Raw genomic sequence first — 21,520 nt, forward strand, 5'->3', positions numbered from 1 at the left:
TTTTAAAGAATCGGGCTTCAAGAATTAAGTCTAGAACAATTAAGATTAAAAAATAAACAAGATCAAGATTCAATAGAAGAAATCGAAAAACAACAGTCAAGACTTGGAAGTATTTTTTTCAAAAAATTCAAACATAGCACAATTTTATTTTACAAAAGAGTTTGTTTAAAATTTTCTAAGTTAGCAGAGTATTTATTCTCTAGTAATCGATTACCAGTTTCATGTAATCGATTACCAGTGACCAAATTGATTTCAAAATATTTTTAAAGTTAATTGACCATATTAAGTCAATATCACAGCGTGTTTAAATTGTTCCAAAAAAATATGTTTATTTCAAATCTCTAATTATATTATATTCACTTATGAGACCAGACACCGTCCATTTTAATGCTAGGTTTAAATATGAAAGTGATATTGTTATTAATTTTTTATTACTAAAAATAATTATAACATATTGCTTTGCAATTTAAATGTCATATAAAGAATCAAGTTTGCAAAAGAAGAATATATTATCATAAAATTCTACTAAATAAGTAATAATCATTTAAATTAACTTGGAGACCAGGATGAATAGAACCATTAACACATATTTTTCATTCGATTGAATGTGGATTATTACACTAAAGGTAGCCCCATATCTCTAGAATGGCACCTTGAATTTATTTAAGAAAAAAAAAACAACAATAACATAGGTAGCACAAATCACAGCTATATGTTTGGTCATTGGGGATGAGTTGATCATCGACTAGCAAGCAATTTTAAGAACACTTTTTAAATGATAGACCTGATCCACTTAATTTTTCTTCCACGATTGCAGATAACTTTTCTTGCATAGAAGGGGTAAAGTAGTTTACCCAATCTCCTTTCTCTCCCTTGCGGAAAAAGTCTTTTTTCTCAATGCCTCCTCTCCCTATTTTTCCTGACTTATTCACTTCCAAATCCTTCATATTCTCAAAACTACAGAGCTTGATTATGCTTTGAATTACTCCACTACTCTCCTCTTTTTGAGTGAAAGGACAACCCAAGAACTCTGCAATTCTTTTGACATGGAAGTTTGTGTCCTCTTTGAGATCCTCATACTTCAAAAACAAAACTTTGTTTGGGTTGGCTATGCTCTCATTCCAATAACCTAACATATGACTCCACCATGGACCATAATCCATTATCCCATTGCAATACTTTTCAAAAGCTTCTTCCATTGTCAATGCAGGAAGAGACATTGGCTTAACCTTATTAAAGTAATTCCATGCAGAAACAAAATTGTCAAAGGGATCCCTACAAATATAAACTAGCTTGCAATTAGACTCCTTGATTGACTTGGGTAATGAAGTGAATGGAGTATGCGTACCAAAAATTCTTGGCTCAGTCATGTTGGATAGGTGAAGAATTTGGTCTTGAATATTACCACCAAATGAAAATTCAAGGAAAGGCACAAGTTCATGAGGATTTGTAGTGAGTAATGGATGGTTCTCTAAAGAGGGGAAACGATGGTGGTTGGCAATGGAAAAAGTAAGGGCTTTTATCCATATAGTGCCTGATTTTGGAAAGCTAGCAACCACAACATCGCTATCTTTTACTGCTTCAAAGTATTTTTGAAAACGATTTACTGCTTGAATATGAATTCCCGGGCACCAAAAATTTTGGAATAGATAAAGATCATAGGGTTGTGCCCAAGGTTTCTCTTTGGGAAGGGAGAGAATTAGTTTTTCATCTTCATTTTCTTGTATCCCACCCATTGAAGCCATTGGAGTAGCTAGAATGTGAATGACAATCTAGTATTAGTGTTGATGAGAATTTAGCTCACCACCAGATAACCTTAATATATAACATCAACCCAGTGGTTCAAGTTAATAAAATATTTGTTGAAATTATTACTTTTTAATAAATATTTGACTCATTTAATGTTTAAATTAATAATTGACTCAATTAATATTCTCATAAATTAATATTTGAAATTAGTATTTGACTAAATTAATATTTGAAATATGTATTGACTAAAATAAAACTTTGATGTATTTGGTCCAGTATGCAAGTTTTTTTTTATTGGTGAAGTCAATATGCAAGTTTGGATCTCGTATCTCTATCTTCTTTTAATGTATAAAAAGAAGTAAGTGAGGATCTATTTGGAAATATATTTTGCAGCCTTCGATGAAAAAAATATCAATTTGTGTGTATTAATAGATATTAATTGAGTGGTTAAAAGTAATTGAATTAAAAAATATCAAAATATTTTCATTAATAACCATTAATTGAGTTTAAATAATAATAATAATATATTTCTTTTTATCAAGATCTTTAAGAAGAATAACTTTGACCCATTGAATAAAATAATATTTGCATTAATTTTTACTTATTTATTTAAAGTCATAATTAAAGAGAATTTAATATATATTTGAATTTATATAAGATGAATGGGTGTGACTAATATTTATATATATATAAAAAGAAAGCTAGTGGTCGTATATTTGAAAATACATTTTGTAGCCTTTGATGAATTTTTGAATGGAAAAAAATATTAATATGTGTGATTGAGTGAAAAATAATAATTAAATGAATGGAATATCAATAAGTGTGTGTGCGTGTGTGTAAAGAATTAAATTACACCGGTGTAACTTAAATAGTTATTATATCATTTTATAACTTAATATAGAATGTGATTTTTATCGATAAAACTATTGAATTATATCAACACATTGTCAAAATTATTTGTGAGAAATTTTGTCAAGATTGAACAATAATAAGAAGGTAATCAAACAATGAAATGATCTATATTTTAGTATTTTTTGAAATTTTTATATTACGAAAATTTTAATTTGTATGCATGAGGTAACAAATAATTTGGATTAATATGAAATTTTGTATATATAATCTAAGTGAAATGAACTTTCAATTCAACGGAAGTTTTTAAGAAAATATTATTCAATTAAAAGTTTTTAAAAGGTGTAATAATTGGTCAAAGTTATACAGATGTAATTTAATTTATCTTTATCTATCTATCTATTTATCTATGTAGGTGGGGGTATATTTGAAAATACATTCTGCAGCCTATGATACATTTTTGAATAAAAAATAAAATATCAATAGTGTGCATTAATAGACATTAATTGAGTTTGAATAAATTGTTAATAATGTATTTTTTTTTATCAAAATGTTTAAGAAGAATGACTTTGACTATTTAGTAAAAAAAATATTTTCAATTAACAAATGTTAGTTGTTAGTATTGCTAGTTTTTGTTAGTAACGGGATTTGAACCCGTGACGGCTCCCCCCTTCCCTTCTCCCTTTACTACTAGACTAACCTTATATCTCCTCATTTAGTAAAATAATATTTGCATAAGTTTTAATTAATTTATTTAAATTAATAATTAAGGATAAAATTTAATACTGTATTAAAATATATTTAAATTCATATTTGATCAATGGGTGTGACTCATTTAACAACACATACTAAGTTTATGGGGGGAGAATTTGAGTCTAATTCCCAATTAATGCATCTCATCCTTAGAGAGGGATGAAAAATTGAAGTATAACTATGTCCGAGCATTAATCTCTTAGTTAACCCAATAGATTAAAGCTTCTGAATATATATTAGAGTCTAAACAAGGAGTCCGATCACTTGTAATGACCCGTTGCGAAAAACTTTATTTTAATTCATTTAAAATTCTTCAATTAATTTGATTATGAAAGTACTTATAAACTTTTCGTCTTTTAGAGGCCCAAAGGGTAAAATGCACAACTCCAGAATAAAACATCACATGATATGTGTGTGTGTGCGCGTAGATACATACACACACACAACATCATAGTAACTCAAATCTCCTCAAAATCTACATATAAGCCAAAACAACTTTGTAAAGATAAATTACCTAAACTTTGAGCCAGCCAAAATATACATAAAACTAACAAAGAAGAACACAAGAAGGATCACATCTTCACATCCAAGCATGCCCATCCACGATGCATCCAAGGAAATGATCCACCTTCTAATTATTTGTTCTCACGAACACAAAGTTTAAGATCATCACAATCACAAACACATATGTCACATGCAAGTGTAAACTTACAAAAACAAGCATACTTAGCACAATTCAAAACCTCAATAATTAACATTATATAAGCTCTATCATCTTTAATTCATGGTATTAGATTGTAAATAAAACAAATAACATTCAACACATATAAGTAAGTCGTCTCATACTCAATCATCATGAAACAATTCAAGAATCACCATCACACATCAACCATCAAGCATCATCATCGTAAGTCCATCAATCATCTTCATCATGTACACCAATCATAAACCCCAACAAGAGACTCTACTCCATAGAGAAATATACTACATGACCAATTAACTCAAGTACATTCCTTAACATAGTCACACCTTGATCATTCGGGAAAACTTGAATCAACCCTACGAATGAAGTATGGTCTTATCGAAAATTGATGAGCATGCATAGTGACTTACCTCGGTAAGGCTTGCAAAGACCTTAACCTATCTAGGGATCCGTCCACCCATCCATTTTATAGGCCCATTTCTATTAGCCACCACTACCAACCTATAACACCAGGTTGAGAGCCCACCAAATACCCTCAATTTATGTGCCTACTCACATCAACAACCGCACTTAGATTCCTTGAGAGTTTTAAGTACGACACATCCATACCCACCATCTTGTTGGATCAAAGCCAAAAGCCCTTAGCTTTTTAGTTTTGGTTGGATAATTTTACAATGCCAAACATGTTTAATAGATGTGGTGTTTGTATTTATTGTTTTAGACCTGGCATGTAGGTGTGGTATGGTTTAGGTCTTTTTACATGCTTAGTAAGGATCAAATGTGATACTAATGGATTGATCTTTAAGTTTTCAAAGTAAAAGCATACTATCTTACTTCTACTTGAAATATTGGCAACACTATCAAATTAATCAATTTCCTAACTTAGTAATCGATTATGAAAGTTAGTTTCAGAAGAAGGAAGACTTTGTAGCTTAGGATAATCAATTGCTGCATGAGATAATCAATTACCTTGCTTCTAGAAACTTAAGGAGTTTTGTGTGTGGTGAAATAATCAATTACCCTAACAGACAATCAATATTCTAGAAAGCACAAAAGCATTAGAAGCTCTTTGTCTAAAATGAATTGATCAATTACCTTTTCTTATAATCAATTACTCATTTTTTGGAAATGCATAACAAAGAAAATTCTAATGTATTAATAAATTATCATTTTTCATAATCTATTAGATATGTTTTAACTATCAAAATTTATAAATGCCATCTTGTCTTCTTTTCATTAGAGACTCTTGATATGATTTATCTTTGAGAAAATATTTCAAGAAAGTCATCTAAAGGTTGACCGTATTTCTTATGGAGATTGAAACTAACCAAAGATCCATTCATTTGTCCATCATGACTTGATAATTTTATGACAAGAGCCTGAAGATATTAAGATCTACACATTCAGGTGCATTCGTTCTTATTCTAAAATTCTTTTTTAGTTTCTAGTTCTTTGTTAGGGTTACCTAGAGTTTTGAGATGATAGGGTTTAAACTCATGTTCTCTCTCTTGTAGGGTTTAAAGAAAAAGTAAAATCTAGGGTATTGTATGTGTATAGTGTTTGTACTTAATTCTATAATTGTGTAAGTTCTGAGGGGTCTTTGAACAATTGGATGTAGATCATGTATGGACTGAACCAATATAAACTCTTGTGTGATTCTCTTTCTCTAAAACCCTTAGTTTTATGATTCATCTTGGTAATGAAATTAATGTTAAAAAAAAAGGTCATAGAACTTAGTTTTTCATATGATCTTATTTTCATTGTTTTCTTGATTGTGATAATATTTTGGAAACAATATTTTGAGAAAACATTGATTAATCAAGATGGGATGTTTTAATTGAATTAAAAAATGAAGTGGTAATATATTTAAAAAGAATCTATTCAAACCCCACTTCTAGATTCCTAGCTAACCCAACACATCTCACTCATGGTTGGTTTCAAGTAGACGGGAAACTAGTTAGTGGGCGCAAAACTTGTTAGTGGACGCGAATTTTGTAGAATTTTGAAATTCTAAAGAATTGTCTCTCATGGCTTCCAAATCATCCCAAAAAAAATCCAAATCCTTTTCTATCAATTACAATACATGAACAACGTCAAAACTTTTTTTACCAGTAGGAACTTTCACCAATATTCATCAAATAATCCAAAATCCCAATTTCAAAACTCAAAACCTCAAATGCTTAAACTTTCATTTAAAAAACATGATTCATTTTCAAGCAACATTAAAATCAAACCATAATAACATAAGCATAGAAAAATGGTAAAGCTTCCCTTACCTATTCATAATCCAAAAGATGACTTTGTAAAGATGAAGAAGAAAAATAAGGAACTTTGGGTTCAAGAAGGAAGCTTTCTTCAACTTCACTAGTAACTCCACACCATCTATACCACCTAAACCCCAAAATCTACAGAAACCACATCAAAACCATGGAAATGAAAATTTTTATGAACTTCCAAAATGCTCATGAAGGGAAAACAAAAATGAAAGATGAGAAGGAAAAAAGAAGGATTCCTTACCAATGAGCTAGCCCTTAAACTTAAATAAAACACCGTTACAAGGTCCCTTGAGCAAAGGAATTCGGGGTCTCAAACTCTCCACTAGAGGGTGGTCTTGGAGAAGACGGTAAGGGTGAAATGAGGGCATTTTTTTAGTATGGTTCAAATTTACAAAGGTTTGTGAAAGGTTTATGATTCTCTCACTTCCTTCTAATTATACCCCTTTCACTTCCTAAACTCACTCACACCATCTGTATTACCCAAGCCTCGTTCGTCTCGATCCAACCACTCTAAAACTTACTATTCACACCTAAAACAAAGTTTTCACATATGTAATCATAATCAGATATAGGAACCTCACAAAGCATCACCTCATGATTAATTAAGTAATTAACTACGATACTTCAATTAAATTTAATTACACTTGCAATCTAATTAAAACACTTAATCAAGCGTTATAGAAATTGTAGCAATACATGACCTAATTACGATGGTTACAAAAAAATATTTTTATTTATATTTAACTACATTAATATTTGAAATTAATGTTTGACTAAATTAATCGTTAAATGAAAAATTGATTAAATTCAAATTTTTAAATCAATATTTGACTAAATTAAATGTTTGAAATTAGTATTTTACAAAATTAATGTTTTAATTATTTATTGACAAAATTAATATTTGAAATAAATTTATTTTAAATATTTTACTATATTATTATTATTATTATTATTATTATGTAAACATACATTTGATTTTTTTCTTTTTTATAAACTAAATTTTAAAATAATAAATTTAAAATAAATAATAAAATGAGAATTAAAACATAAAAAATTATACCAGTAATATTTGCTTTGAAAATCATGAATTCCTTCTGAAATTCAAATATCCAAGCATTGCGCATAGTTATTGAGATAACAATATTCTTAAACATTTTGATGTCAAACTAGTGAAAACAAATAAAAAGAAACATACAAGAAAAAAGGAAAAAGAGAAAACGCACGAGCACTATATGTTACATACGGGAATATATTTTGAAAATCTTTTTATTTTAATTTTTTATTGTATGTTCAAAAGATTTATATAGATATACTGATAATAAGTTAATTTTATAATTTTGTATACAAAATTTAAAGATAGAAAAGTAAAAAATACAGTGATTTTTAAATTAAAAGAAAATTAAATAAAAAAATCTCAATTCATATTGAGCATAAAATTTGGAAGAATTTTTTAGAAGCATAATTTTTCTTTTTCACAGGTGAATGCCGGACTTAATTGAACATATAAAATATCACAACATGTTTATTTAAAATGACCAGACCCCATCCATTTTAATGCTAGTGTTTAAACATGAAACTGATATTGTTATTAATTTTTTATTACTAAATTAATTATAACATATTGCTTTGCAATTCTAAACCTCGTATAAAAATCAAGTTTGCAAATGATGAATATGAAATTATCATAAAATTCTACTAAATAAGTAAATAATCATTTAAATGGGCTTGGAGACCAAGGAGGAATAGAACCATTAATGCATATTTTCCATTCAATTGAACGTGGATTATTACACTAAAGGTAGCCTCTAAGTCTCTAGAATGGCACCTTGGATTTATTTAACAAAAGGAAAAGCAAAAATAACATATGTAGCACACATTACAACTGAATGCTAGACCACTCATGAGCTCATCACCAACTTGCAAATTCTAAAAACACTTTTTAAATGATAGACCTGATCCACTTAATTTTTCTTCCACAATTGCTGATAACTTTTCTTGCATAGAAGGGGTAAAATAGTTTACCCAATCTCCTTTCTCTCCCTTGCGGAAAAAGTCTTTTTTCTCAATGTTTCCTCTGCCTATTTTTCCTGACTTATTCACTTCCAAACTCTTCATATTCTCAAAACTACATAGCTTGATTATGCTTTGAATTACTCCATTACTCTCTTCTTCTTGAGTGAAAGGACAACCCAAGAACTTTGCAATTCTTTTGACATGGAAGTGTGTGTCCTCTTTGAGATCCTCATACTTCAAGAACAAAACTTTGTTTGGGTTGGCTATGCTCTCATTCCAATAACCTAACATATGACTCCACCATGGACCATAATCCATTATCCCATTGCAATACTTTTCAAAAGCTTCTTCCATTGTCAATGCAGGAAGAGACATTGGCTTAACCTTATTAAAGTAATTCCATGCAGAAACAAAATTGTCAAAGGGATCCCTACAAATATAAACTAGCTTGCAATTAGACTCCTTGATTGATTTGGGTAATGAAGTGAATGGAGTATGCGTACCAAAAATTCTTGGCTCAGTCATGTTGGATAGGTGAAGAATTTGGTCTTGAATATTACCACCAAATGAAAATTCAAGGAAAGGCACAAGTTCATGAGGATTTGTAGTGAGTAATGGATGATTCTCTAAGGGGGAAAAACGATGGTGGTTGGCAATGGAAAAAGTAAGGGCTTTTATCCATATAGTGCCTGATTTTGGAAAGCTAGCAACCACAACATCGCTATCTTTTACTGCTTCAAAGTATTTTTGAAAACGGTTTACTGCTTGAATATGAATTCCTGGGCACCAAAAATTTTGGAATAGATAAAGATCATAAGGTTGTGCCCATGGTTTCTCTTTGGGAAGGGAGAGAATTAGTTTTTCATCTTCATTCTCTTGTATTCCACCCATTGAAGTCATTGGAGTTGCTAGAATGTGAATGACAATCTAGTAATAGTGTTGATGAGAATTTAACTCACTATCAGATAACCTTAATATATAGCATCAACCTAGTGGTTCAAGTTAATCAAATATTTGTCTAAATTATTATTTGAAATATATATATTGACTAAAATAAAACTTTGGTCCCCATATTTTTTTCCAACATGCAGTGTTGGATATCCTATTATAAAAGAGATATTTTGTCTCCTGGTTTTTTTTAATCTTCAATTTTACTCACATTAATTTTTTTTATTTAATTGTAATTAACAAAATCATTTGTTGATGATACCTTAAATGAATATATTAAGATAAAGACTCAACTGAACAAAAATATTTGAAAAATTAAATATTGAAGCAAAATTATTAATTTATTTAAATTTGGAGAACTTAATATCTCTATTTTAAAAATAAAAGACTAAAATTATAGATTGAATAAAATAGGGCGACCAATGTTGGTTTTTAGCCTAATATATTTGACTGAATTAATATGTGTTATCTTGCATTTTAATTTTTTTGTTTTAAAATATTTTTTGTAAACTGATTTTTTAAATTATGTTAACAAAATTCGAAATTTTATATTTTAAAATGTTTTTTAAGTCAAGATATTCACGGCCTTGCCGCTTTCCATGTATTCTACTGTTTTTATGAACTTTAACTACCATATTATTATTTTTATAGTTTAACATAAATGCTTGATCATGTATTCTATTTATATTTAGGGTCAAATATGCTTTTTTCCTATAGATAACGTAATATTTGGTTTTAATCACTAAAAAACTAAATCTTTTGCTTTGATACCTCATTTATGAAGATTTACATTTCCATATATAACAGACCTTATGCATACGATATTACTATAAAGGTCAAGGACAACATCTTATACATTTTCATAAATCAAATACAAAAAGAGAAATTTATTTTTGGTTATTACATAATTTAATTGTCGTAAAGATACAATTATTGTATGTCGATTGGTTTTTACTATGCAGTAATTGAGAATTATCTTTTAAGTGGGATAGGAGAAATCCTTATTTACTACCTATATGATACGATAACTTATGGTGTGAATATTAACTTAATAAGGTTGTTAAAATAATGTCAATTTAATAGGCAATGAAAACTGAATTTAAATGACTTTGAATTTCTTCTAGTTCTTGTTTTATCCTTAACTTGAAAATTATTATCTACTCATTTTGGACATTATAATCGTGACAAGAATGAATGATTTATCAAATTCATGGCATGCTCTCGTCACTTATTTTTTTTCTAAAACAATTTTGTACCACTAATTGATCAACTTCTCATCCAAAATCTAATAAGGTCATAATATTATTTTCAAAATAAGTATTTTAAAAACTTAAGAAAAAAATTGGTGGGGATGTTTTACCATTTTAATTTTTTCCTTTTTCCTCAAGTGTTACGTTCAAGTTCACAAGAGACATATTTTTACGAGACAGAAATTTCAAAGGTACTTTATGAGATAAACAAAAATTTTAGAAACCATAAAATTGATTTTGACAACTATAAAAAATTAATACCTCATTTCCTATAGATTCTTATTTACTGCTACTCGAGGAACCTTTATATATCATAATTATTTGTCTTGAATGGTTTGTGATCACGCTTTCATTGCAACAAAGTACCAAATAAATCAATTAATCTTTGAAATTAAGATTTTGCACGTTAGGATTCTTATTAGTTTTTGTTGAGTATTTTTTGACACCTTGACAAGTACTCAAGACAGTTGGAAGAGTTAAAAAAAAAAGAAATTTTATATCTCACTAGACGATAGTTGGTAACATTATAAATATGTTTTTATTTACAAATATTGATTAATTGCCAACCTATTTTAACATTGAAATTCCTTCCAATGTGATGATAACGTATTTCTTTTTTAACGTTCGTTGTTTTCTATTGTAAATATTTAAAGTGCCTTCAATTTTCTTCAAGTTTTTTACAAATGAGATACCTTGTATATTTACTAAAATTGTGACAGATTTATGGTGTATAAATTAACTTTTATACTATTTGAATGGAATTTAATGTCATTAAATTCAATTTTATCACTTTGAAGTATATTCCACACTACAATCCTAGCAAGACAAAGCCATAATAAATCTACCATTCTAACCCCCTAAATAAATAACACTACTAAATCAAACCTAAACATTTCAAAATAAATCATCTGTTTTGGACCTCATTTATGAATATTTATTTATGAAGATTTTTTTTATCGTACTAAATCAAATCTAAACACTTTCATAAGCAAAAGACCAAAAAAGACAATTTATTAATTTTTGGTTATTACATAATTTAATTGTCGTAAAAGTAAAATTATTGTATATCGATTCGTTTTTTCTACGCAATAATTGACAATGATCTTTTATGGTTAATTCTCTTATACAATGAAAAGTGATATAGCATGTTAGTTTAATAGGCAATGAAAAGTGAATTTAAATGACTTTGATTTTCTTCTAGTTCTTGTTTTATCATGTACTTGAAAATTATTATCTACTCATTTTTCAACATTATAACTATGATAAGATGAATGATTTATCAAATTATCATGATATGTTCTTGTAAACTTATGCTTTATTTTTTTCTAAAATAATTTTGTAGTACCAATTGATCATCTTCTCATCCAAAATCTATAAAGGTCTTAATATTATTTCCAAAATAAGTATGTTAAAAACTTGGTGGGAATGTTTTACCATTTTTTTTTCTTTTTGCTCGAGTGTTTTGTCCAAGTGCTCAATGGGCGAATTTTTACAAAACAGGAATTTCAAAGGTACTTTAGGAGACAAAAAAAACTTTAGAAAACATAAAATTGATTTTGAACAACTATAAACATGCTCGTTGTTTTCTATTAGAATATTTAAAGTGCCCTTTCAATTCTCTTCAAGTTTTTTACAAAAGAGATACCTTGTATATTTGTCTTAATTAATCTGATTCAAACTCAGATAGGAATCATCTTAATTATCTTGTATACCTACATTTTATAGTAGTTTAAGGGAATTTATGTTATATCTTTCATGCTTTTGAGTTTTGTCTGCGTAAATTTTAGTTGAGTATTTAATAAAATCTTTTTTTAGTTAGAATTTTTAGATTATATCCTTTTATGTTTGATCTATGAATTATTTTCTTGTGATTGTAGAAACTTTATTCAAGTTTGGAGCCATGGTCATTTGAGTTGAAGTCTATATCTTAGGAGGTCTTGCGAAGGCAATAGAAGCTTGTTGTAAGTCCTAGGAACTTCGCACACCCTGTGCAAGTTTCAACGTTGCTGAAAAGTTGAAGTGCAAGAATTGCACACCCTATACAAAAATACCTATTTGGCTTATTATTGTTGGTTAGAAAGTATTCAATATGTTTCCTGCTTTTTGTCTTCCCTCTCTTGTTCCAAATATTCAAAAGAATTGTTCCTCTATATATTGAGATTTTGCTTTCAACTTAAGCAAAAATGTGATGAGCATCTTGACCAGTCTAAAGCTTCTGATACAAGAAAGACCCTACAAAATGCTATCCAACCACATGGTAAGTTACCATTTATGGTCTGAAATTTGCTGCTATGGTTTCCCTTTTCCTTTTGGCGATGAAAGGGAGGCATCATAATTTCATTAAACCAAGCCCATTTCATCCAATAATGTCTAGCGTACAACTGGCATCAACTTATAACAATATATATGACACTTTAGCCAAACTCATAATGTTTGTGCAATTAATACAACATAACCACAAATAAATAAAGGTGAAGCCAATGAAACTAATAATGATTCTAAAGCAAATTCCTTCTATGATTGATTTTCCATTTAAAAGTTATCGTGACAAATGTCTCATATCTCTTGTTGTCAAGAGAGAAACCTCTTTCGCAATATGAATCTTTGTGTATTATGTGAGTGTTACTTTTAGCCTACAGAATGCTTAACACATGCATATAGTCAACACACCATATATACATGCATTAGGAGAGAGAGAGAGTAACGATTCTCTTGCCATCCAAACAAATGAAACAATAGTCACACCCATTATCAATCATATTAATCATCTTTCTTCTCTTTTTATCTCTTTAAGTATTTACACTCTTTAATTTAGATATTAACCAATCTTTTTTCAACACACACATGCAGGTTTTGTTTATTTTGATGTGAAAATGTTTGTATTTCAATATTATGTTTATTAATCAAAATACGTACTATATATGTTTAATATATTGAGATTCGTCACCATATCTTGACTTATATATAAAATGTAAATATAAATATAATCCTTGGAAATTAATTTCTGAAACTACTGCATGGTACATAGTGATGAGTATGTGTGATACACCTTTGTTTAAAAATAAAATAAAATTGTGATACTCCTCTCTCAGAAATAGGGCACTACACTTATTAGATCATCCTAATTAAGATTCTTTTTAGATTTTCTAACAGGCACTTTCATTGTTTAAACCCCACCAAGTGAAATGAAATCCCACCAGATGAAATGAAATCGCACCACTGGCACTGACAGTTCATAGCATGCTTTTAGAAATCTGAACTTTTTCTTCAATTCTTCTGTCCTTTACTCACACGTGTGGTGTGGCTGGTGACAAGCTCAGATAATGTGTTTATTATGAAATAGATTTAGTTGTGCTTGAGCCATCATAGCCATATGGTTCCCCTCTCAACTAATCATTTTTGTCATAATATTATATAGTTAATAAACATTAGGATTTTAATTTAATTAGAATATATACATTCACATTCTTATCTAATTATAAACTATCATAAAAGTAAATTTTTAACTTTCATAATAATTATTTTTAAAAATATATTTAAAATAATTTGTGATTAGTTGAACGTATAAAAAATATTTATAATGAAAATATATAAAAAACTAAACTTTTTAGTTTTTATAAAATTTATGTCAACATAAACTGCATTTGAACTCTCTTTTTAGATATAAAAATATCATCGTGTAGATTTTATTCTAAATAATGAAACTTAATTTTATCAAGTACTAAAACATAAAATAATATTTAAAAAAAAAGTAGATATAAAGTTTGAAAATTCAACACCATAAAATCCTTGAAGTCTAAAACTTATACAACTATATGATTGTTTACAAGGAGAAGATTGCTAAAATTTTATTTTGTCACAAATATGATAATTGATGATTATGTTATAATTAAAACAACCTCTAACCAACCTAGTGAGTTTCGTCTAGTCTTCTTAATCACATCTAACTCCCAAGAGGGATAGTGTTTTGACTCTTCTTCTTTTATTGTTTCCAATCCATAATTTATGTTGTATAAAATTATATTAAAAAAAAATCTCTAAGTCAAAATGCATCAGCTCTGTTTGCACTGAAAAAGAAAAGAACATTACACTCACATGTGCTCGAAGTTTAAAAAAATACTTAATTTCTCTTTTTTCAACCAATAATAAGTGTGTTAATTAAAAAGTATGTTTCTAATCTTTTTCTTTATGCTCTCACAAAAAGCACCCTATGGCTAAAATACAATTTTAGAAGGGAAGGAAACAGAGTTATATATAACATACAAAATAAATAAATAACTGAAAATTAAATATATGTTAATATATATAATTTTATTTTAAAAATTATTAAATTACAAGATATTTGTTAAAATTATAAGAAAATTGTAGAACTCCACTTTCAAAGTTACCTTAAGCATTTTTTAAAATATTTTAAACTAAGTAAGAAGGTAATAGATGGCTAACTAATTAAACCATGCATGTGGGAAGAGAATGAGTTTGTGTTTGTGGATTCTTCTTGATGAATGTTCTTCAGTTATGGAGTTCACGCTTGCTGATGGAACTATATTCTTTCATCTTGCAATCGTTAAACTTTTTGTTTGTTCTTGCTTCATAAGCATAAAAAATGTTATAGAAGAAGATGATGTTTTTTTTTTTTGTTTTTAATAAATTTATAATTAAATTAATAACTCTATTAGTTATGATTACTACTGATTACATGATCAACGTTTACAAATTAATAGTTACCAGAAATAATTTAATGAAAGGATCAAAATTATCAAATTTTAAATTGGGGGATCAAATGTTCCATAGGAAAATTAAAATCGTGAATTTATCAAATTAAAAGAATTAAAATTACAATTTAATCTGTTTAAAATGTATGTTTAATTATATGGGGCGGGACTTGATGTGCATTGGTTAAGTAGCTGCTGTAAAGTGAAAAAATATTTATTATATAAATAATAAGAGAACATAAAAAGTAGTCATCAACGATATAATTTTACATATTTAAATAAATAAAAATTTTCTTTTGATTCTTTAATTAATAAACTAAGGACATTTGCCTAATTATAATGGATGGTATATTTGATTAAATAGTTTAATTAAACTTTTTTTTTTTTTTTATCATGGGGGAAAGGAAACAGCAAGTAAAGGAAGAAGCAGATGCTGAGGACAATCCTGGATACACGTGCAAGTCTCATTAGTAGCAAATCCTAATTTTGCAAGGATGATCAGCGCAATTATCCCTTCGCGAAAGGTATGCTTTAAGACGAATGGAAGGTATATTTGAGTAAATAGTTTTTCCTCTCAAAAAAATAAAAACAGATATAGTTTTAGGAGTATTTTATACAAGTTGTAAATTGTTTTCATAAATTATCATGAAAGACTTAATAAAATAAGTTGAAAATAATTTTAAAACTATTTTTGTAAGTATTTTCAAATATTTAATTACACAAATAATAATATGCCCAATATTATTGGTGCAATCAATCATATGCCCAATATTGAAAGAAAATTATATCATTTATAATAATTTTACCCGACTTTCTTATAATTTTTTTCTTGATTCTAACATAATTAGTTTTTGGGATATAAAATTGACTTATCAATAAAGAGAGGAAAAAAAAAGAGGATCGTGAGTTCTGCCTAATTCTAAATCAATCATATTCTGCACAAGCTGATGCACACCACCAAAATAGTTTTTAAGCATACTCTGACTTAATCTCGAAACATTACCTGTCTGTTAGTTTAGTACATAGATGATATAGCTAGGAGTAGTGATCTGGTAGTAACACTAGGCGTGAGTTTGAAACTAATAAAAATTGATAAATTGATCATTAATATTTATCAATAAAAAAATAAAATTATTTTTTATAATCATTTGTGTCATAAAACAAATTATGGTATTAGAGTATTAGTCATGTAAAAAATCGAATCCCCTTTAGCAATATTAATTAATTAATTGCATAAAGTTAAATCATTGTAACCTTATGAAGAATATGGCTGAATATGGCTTGTGTGGTGGTGACAAAGAAAAAGCCTAAGCGCGTGCTTTGATTCAAAAAGAGTGTGAGGTACACTCCCCAATACATATTCCATTCCATGATACGAACGGGACACTAGAAAAGTCGGTTACGTTCTAATGTTGCCTTGTTTGCCACCCCCACAAAGAAATCTAAAAAGTCCAATATTATCGCCTATGCTATTATGGTTATCCCTATGCCCATACTCTATATTTAATTATTTATTGTTGCCTTATCGTTTCTTTTCTTAATTTTTACTACATTAAAAAAAAATTCACTATTTTTCTTTTTTTACAAATAAAATTCAAGTAAGTTGGATTTATAACTTAAAAAATAGAATCATATATACTTTAAGACTTACTTAAAGCTTATAAAAATATTTAAGATTATTCATCAATAAAATTCTTGAATCCTTATCAGAGTTTGATTTTTATGAACTTGATCAAAATTTATGTATTTATTTTATATTATCATTTAATTACTAATTTAATATCTAAGTTGATATTTTTACTTTCTTAAAAAAAAGAGTTGGTATTTTTACTAACTTTTAGAGATCAATTTAATAATTTTTTCAATATTTTTTTTGAATTTTTTTTTTCAATATTTGAAGTTTGAAAGTTTACTTATTACCAGTATCGTTTTTAATACTTAGAAATTATTTATATAACTTCCCTATTTTAGAATCCATTTAGAAGAAGAAATAATATTTTAATGATGAAAATGAGGATTTATATTAATTTAATTAATTAATAATGAACATTTAATATTACTATATTAAATGTCTCTTTAGTTAGTTTTCTTACCATACCTAACACGTCAGGTAAATTAAGCACCATACCAACTTTTGGCACCTGTCTCACGATTACTCAAAAAGCACTCGTTGATTCTCTCACTATATCTACAATAGAAACATAGAATAAATAAAAACACAGTTTCTTTTTCTTTTGTTCAGCTAATTTTTTTATTTTCCTTATACAAAAGTACAAATTCTTGCCTTCTTAACTTGGATTCTCTCTCTCTAAATTTCAAACCAAAAAAAAAAAGCAACGAAAACAAAATCTCTCTTTCTCTCTCCTCCCCAGAAACAAATTTGTCAAGCTTTTCTCTCTTTCTCTCTGTCAAAACCGAAACGCAGAAAACAAAACAAAAACACACAACACAGCACAACCCAAACGACTAGCCAACAGCAAAACGCAAACACTCTCCTCAAAACGACAACCGCCACAAAACAACACAACCACCGCCCCTCACCGCCTTCATCTTCTCTCTCTCTCTTTAGGTATCATCATATCCATCACAACATTCATCATCAAAAAATGTTTCTTGTTATTAATTATTAATTATAATCATTTACCTGTTTTAAATTCCCATGATGAAGCTCGAAAAGACGAAAACTTAAACCTTTTTGTTACGAAAAAAACAGGGTCGATGGCTGAATTCGGAAACAACAACAACAACGGCGCCAACACGACGTCGTCGAGGTTCTCCTTCTTCAACCGTTCCCTCACGACGCTCCGCAACGAAAAACCGCTGCAGCTGGACCGTTCTGTCACGAAGCTCGTCGAATCTTCGCGCGGCGGCGGCGGCGGCGGCAGCGGCGGCAGCGTCGTCAAGCGCCTTTGCAGCTTCTTCGAATCCGCAAAATCTTCCTCTTCTGAACATCAAAAACTCAAACCCTCGAAATCGATCGAAAACTCGGATCCCTCGGTAAAATCGCTCGATTCGCCGGCGAAATCAATCGATTCCTCGCCGGCGATTCGATTACCTGGAACCGAGGATCGGATCGTGTTGTATTTCACTAGCTTGCGTGGAATTCGAAGAACCTACGAAGATTGCTACGCGGTTCGGATGATATTTCGGGGATTTAGGGTTTGGGTTGACGAGCGCGACATTTCGATGGACGCAAATTACCGTAAGGAGTTGATGAGCGTGTTGTTTGGAGAGAATAACAACAACAACAACAAAAAGAAGGGACACGTGGCGCTTCCGCAGGTTTTTATAAGGGGGCGGCACGTGGGGGGTGCTGACGTCATCAAGCACATGTGGGAGGTGGGGGAGCTGGAGAAGGTTCTGGAAGGGTTGCCCAGAACGAAGGGTGGGTTCGTTTGTGAGAGTTGTGGTGATGTGAGGTTTGTGCCGTGTGGGAACTGCAGTGGGAGTAGGAAGGTGTTTGATGAGGATGAAGGGGTGTTGAAGAGGTGTTTGGAGTGCAATGAGAATGGCTTGATTCGGTGTCCTAATTGTTGTTCTTGAAGTTCGCAAACAAAATAAAAAAAGAAGAAAAATTTGAAACCTTGGTGTGTGTAGTTGTTTTTTTTTGTTGCATGAAACATATATGCGGTTCCTTACATGATTCTGGTGTTGTTGTCCGGTCAGAGTTGGAGTTTCAAGTGCGGATAGTTTATATTACTGATGTGAAACACTCCAATTTTACTTTCTTTTTTTTTGGTACTGTTGGACAATCAGAGTCGGATTTTCACGTGTGGTGTGAATGCTTGCATTGAAGATCAACATGGATTACCGTAGTGAAGCTCAGAATTGGGGTTTCTTGTGTGTAATAGAGGTTTGCATTGAAGATCAAAGTGGGTTATCGGAATTAAACTCCAATTTTGATTGGAGGACGACATGAAAGCATGTGAAGAACGGCGTGTACGTTTTTTTGGAAGTTGTTTTTACATATATAGGATGCACAAGTTTAGGTGTGGTTATTTGATTTGAAGGAAGGTGAAGGTGCTTGGATGGAATGAGTTTGGTTAAAGGTTATGTGGTGATTCAAAACACTCTTTGAATTTTTTGTTTATTGGGTGTTTTTTCTTCTTTTATTTTGTGTTATGAGCTGATGGTTTGTTTTTTCAGCTCCTTGAACTGCATTTTGTTCAAGAGTGTGATTATTATCTTCTACACAAAAAAAATACCAGATGGATTTGAGTATGATGATGGCTGTTGAAGTTCATTCACAATACCGAGGAGTGTTTCTTCTCGAAACAATGTAAATATTTAGTATTATTATCAAAGGGATTTGCAAATATTGACCATTACAGTTTATATTGAGAGTTTCTATTTGTCATCACATATTTCTTCTTGTGTTTACTAAATTTTTGATGGCACATAAGTTCTGAATTGTTTGAATGCAGCATGTCAAAAATGTGAAAATGGCATGTATCTGTGAGAATTGTGTTTCTCTTCGGGGAAATTGAAACATATACTCCTGTTATCAATCATAAGGATTAGCAAACAATGGCCATTGATTTTATAATGATTCCTGGTTATTGTAATTCTTATTTTAGTTCTCAGGCTTTGTGTCTTGAATCTTGATTATCTCCATGTATGGATGGGCATAGGACATGTGCAAATGTGCCAATAATATAAAAAATATCATTCATGGGGTTTTGGTATTGACTGTGCTGCTTTGAGAACATCATCATAGTATGCCATGTTGTGTTGAATGTGCTGTTGTTTTCCAACACCTTAACCTCTAATCCAATGCAGAATTTTAACTGGTGATGAAACTGATAGGATATCGACAAAGAATGTTACTAAAGTCGAGTGCATTACTCTTTGTTTCAGAAAATGTTGGTATTTTCTTTATAAACTTTTGGATTGAAATGGTTATCATCATCTTCATATGTGTAGATGTAATTAGACTTCATGGAATTTTGAAGACAGAGCCAAAGAAAGAAGGGAAAACCGAAAATTAAAGAACATTATTGATTATTCTTTCCCATACCCTTAAGAAGTAGAGTGAGAACAGGTAATTCCATGTAATATTCGTGGCTTTGATACATGCTAATGAAGATTCTGCATTGTGGGTACTGTCACCTTATCGATTTCTTCCCCTCAAATTATAAATTCTGATGGAACATTTTGGCACCCTCTTGATGTTTCTCGATGTTTCATAGGTTTTATTTTCCTTTTCATGTTTGATGTTGGTAGTTGGTACGAGGTTGTTTTCCTATATCCATGATAATACTATTAATATGAAGAGGCTGGATGTGGCAACTACTGCATAGTTGATACAGTAGATTGAAGACCAAAATAATTAGTAATATACTATGTTAGATGGGATTTTGAGTTTCCAGTGTGAATGTTATTTACCTCGTACTTGCTCTTAAGGGGAGAGAGGTGTAAACACTTAAAATTGGTCTCAATTACTTCTATAACCTAGAGGTAAATATTTATTTATTGGGTAAATTAAATTGTAGGTCGTTAAACTATTTAGAGATTTTTAAATGAGTTTTTATAATTTGCTATTAGCTTAGTATTGTATAAGATAAAAGTTTAATTTATATAAAAATTTAGAATAAAATAAATATTGTTAAATATATTAGTTTAATTTATAATGAATAATTTAATTTGTAATATAAAGTTATTTTTAACTATTGATAATTTAAAAAAAATATATGAAACTTTAATTTAGAAATAAACATAAAAGAATGTGAATTAAAAGTGATTAGTGTTTAAGAGGATTAAATATTCTCGTAAGAGTGTTGTTTAAGACGATGGAGAGATAAATGCTTTAGTTAGTTGCTAGGAGCAATGCATGAAAATTATCTAAAAGAAGATAGAATGATAAAAATGTCTAATTGAAAAAAATAAAGATATTAAAAACTTGATTGTAATTTTTAAATTTTTTTTTATAGAAGTTTGTTTTGATGTGATAAGATAACCAACTAAATGGTCTTTAGCACGTGTGGCACCTGATCCTATTTAGAATTTTCTTCCAATGGATAAATATCATGATAGATACACCATTGAAGATGGCTTTAGTGAGAGGATTCAATCTTCACTTTGTTGTGAGCATTTAATCTCTTAATCTCTTATGTTAAATCCCAACCCTTTTTTTCTAAATTTCTAAAGAGTTTAATAACCTACAATGCATTTAACCTGGTTTATTTGAATATTCAATCAATTCATATTCCATACGCAACAATTGAATTGGGATCTTGCCCACCTAACAAATTTGATGGCTTTGTCTTC

General features: G+C 29.4%; 3 protein-coding genes across 4 annotated transcripts; 1 reads left to right on the forward strand and 2 right to left on the reverse strand.

The window, feature by feature from the left end:
- Window positions 1–567: 567 nt before the first annotated feature.
- LOC114375969 (cytosolic sulfotransferase 15-like) lies at window positions 568–1,783 on the reverse strand. The gene has a single exon (XM_028333848.1). It carries the CDS (start codon window positions 1,743–1,745, stop codon window positions 759–761), a length of 987 nt encoding a protein of 328 aa, XP_028189649.1. The 5' UTR covers window positions 1,746–1,783; the 3' UTR covers window positions 568–758.
- Window positions 1,784–8,115: 6,332 nt separating this feature from the next.
- LOC114373814 (cytosolic sulfotransferase 15-like) lies at window positions 8,116–9,273 on the reverse strand. The gene has a single exon (XM_028331356.1). The coding sequence runs from the start codon at window positions 9,241–9,243 to the stop codon at window positions 8,257–8,259; it is 987 nt and encodes a 328-aa protein (XP_028187157.1). The 5' UTR covers window positions 9,244–9,273; the 3' UTR covers window positions 8,116–8,256.
- An 8,212-nt stretch (window positions 9,274–17,485) lies between these two features.
- Window positions 17,486–19,615, forward strand: LOC114376537 (uncharacterized protein At5g39865-like). 2 transcript variants are annotated; one of them, XM_028334703.1, is made up of 2 exons: window positions 17,486–17,822; window positions 17,922–19,615. In XM_028334703.1, exon 2 carries the CDS (start codon window positions 17,972–17,974, stop codon window positions 18,794–18,796), a length of 825 nt encoding a protein of 274 aa, XP_028190504.1. In that variant the 5' UTR covers window positions 17,486–17,822; window positions 17,922–17,971; the 3' UTR covers window positions 18,797–19,615. The 2 variants fall into 2 exon arrangements, with proteins under 2 accessions (XP_028190504.1, XP_028190503.1); XM_028334702.1 differs by having other exon boundaries at window positions 17,489–17,822; window positions 17,967–19,615.
- Window positions 19,616–21,520: the final 1,905 nt, after the last annotated feature.

This window comes from Glycine soja, chromosome 11 (genome assembly GCF_004193775.1).
Source record: "Glycine soja cultivar W05 chromosome 11, ASM419377v2, whole genome shotgun sequence".
Taxonomy (NCBI): Eukaryota; Viridiplantae; Streptophyta; class Magnoliopsida; order Fabales; family Fabaceae; genus Glycine; species Glycine soja.

What these genes read in the sequence shown, in the direction of transcription:
- LOC114375969 (XM_028333848.1), bottom strand. Translation starts at nt 1,745, where the DNA reads ATGGCTTCAATGGGTGGGATACAAGAAAATGAAGATGAAAAACTAATT.
- LOC114373814 (XM_028331356.1), bottom strand. Translation starts at nt 9,243, where the DNA reads ATGACTTCAATGGGTGGAATACAAGAGAATGAAGATGAAAAACTAATT.
- LOC114376537 (XM_028334703.1), top strand. Translation starts at nt 17,972, where the DNA reads ATGGCTGAATTCGGAAACAACAACAACAACGGCGCCAACACGACGTCG.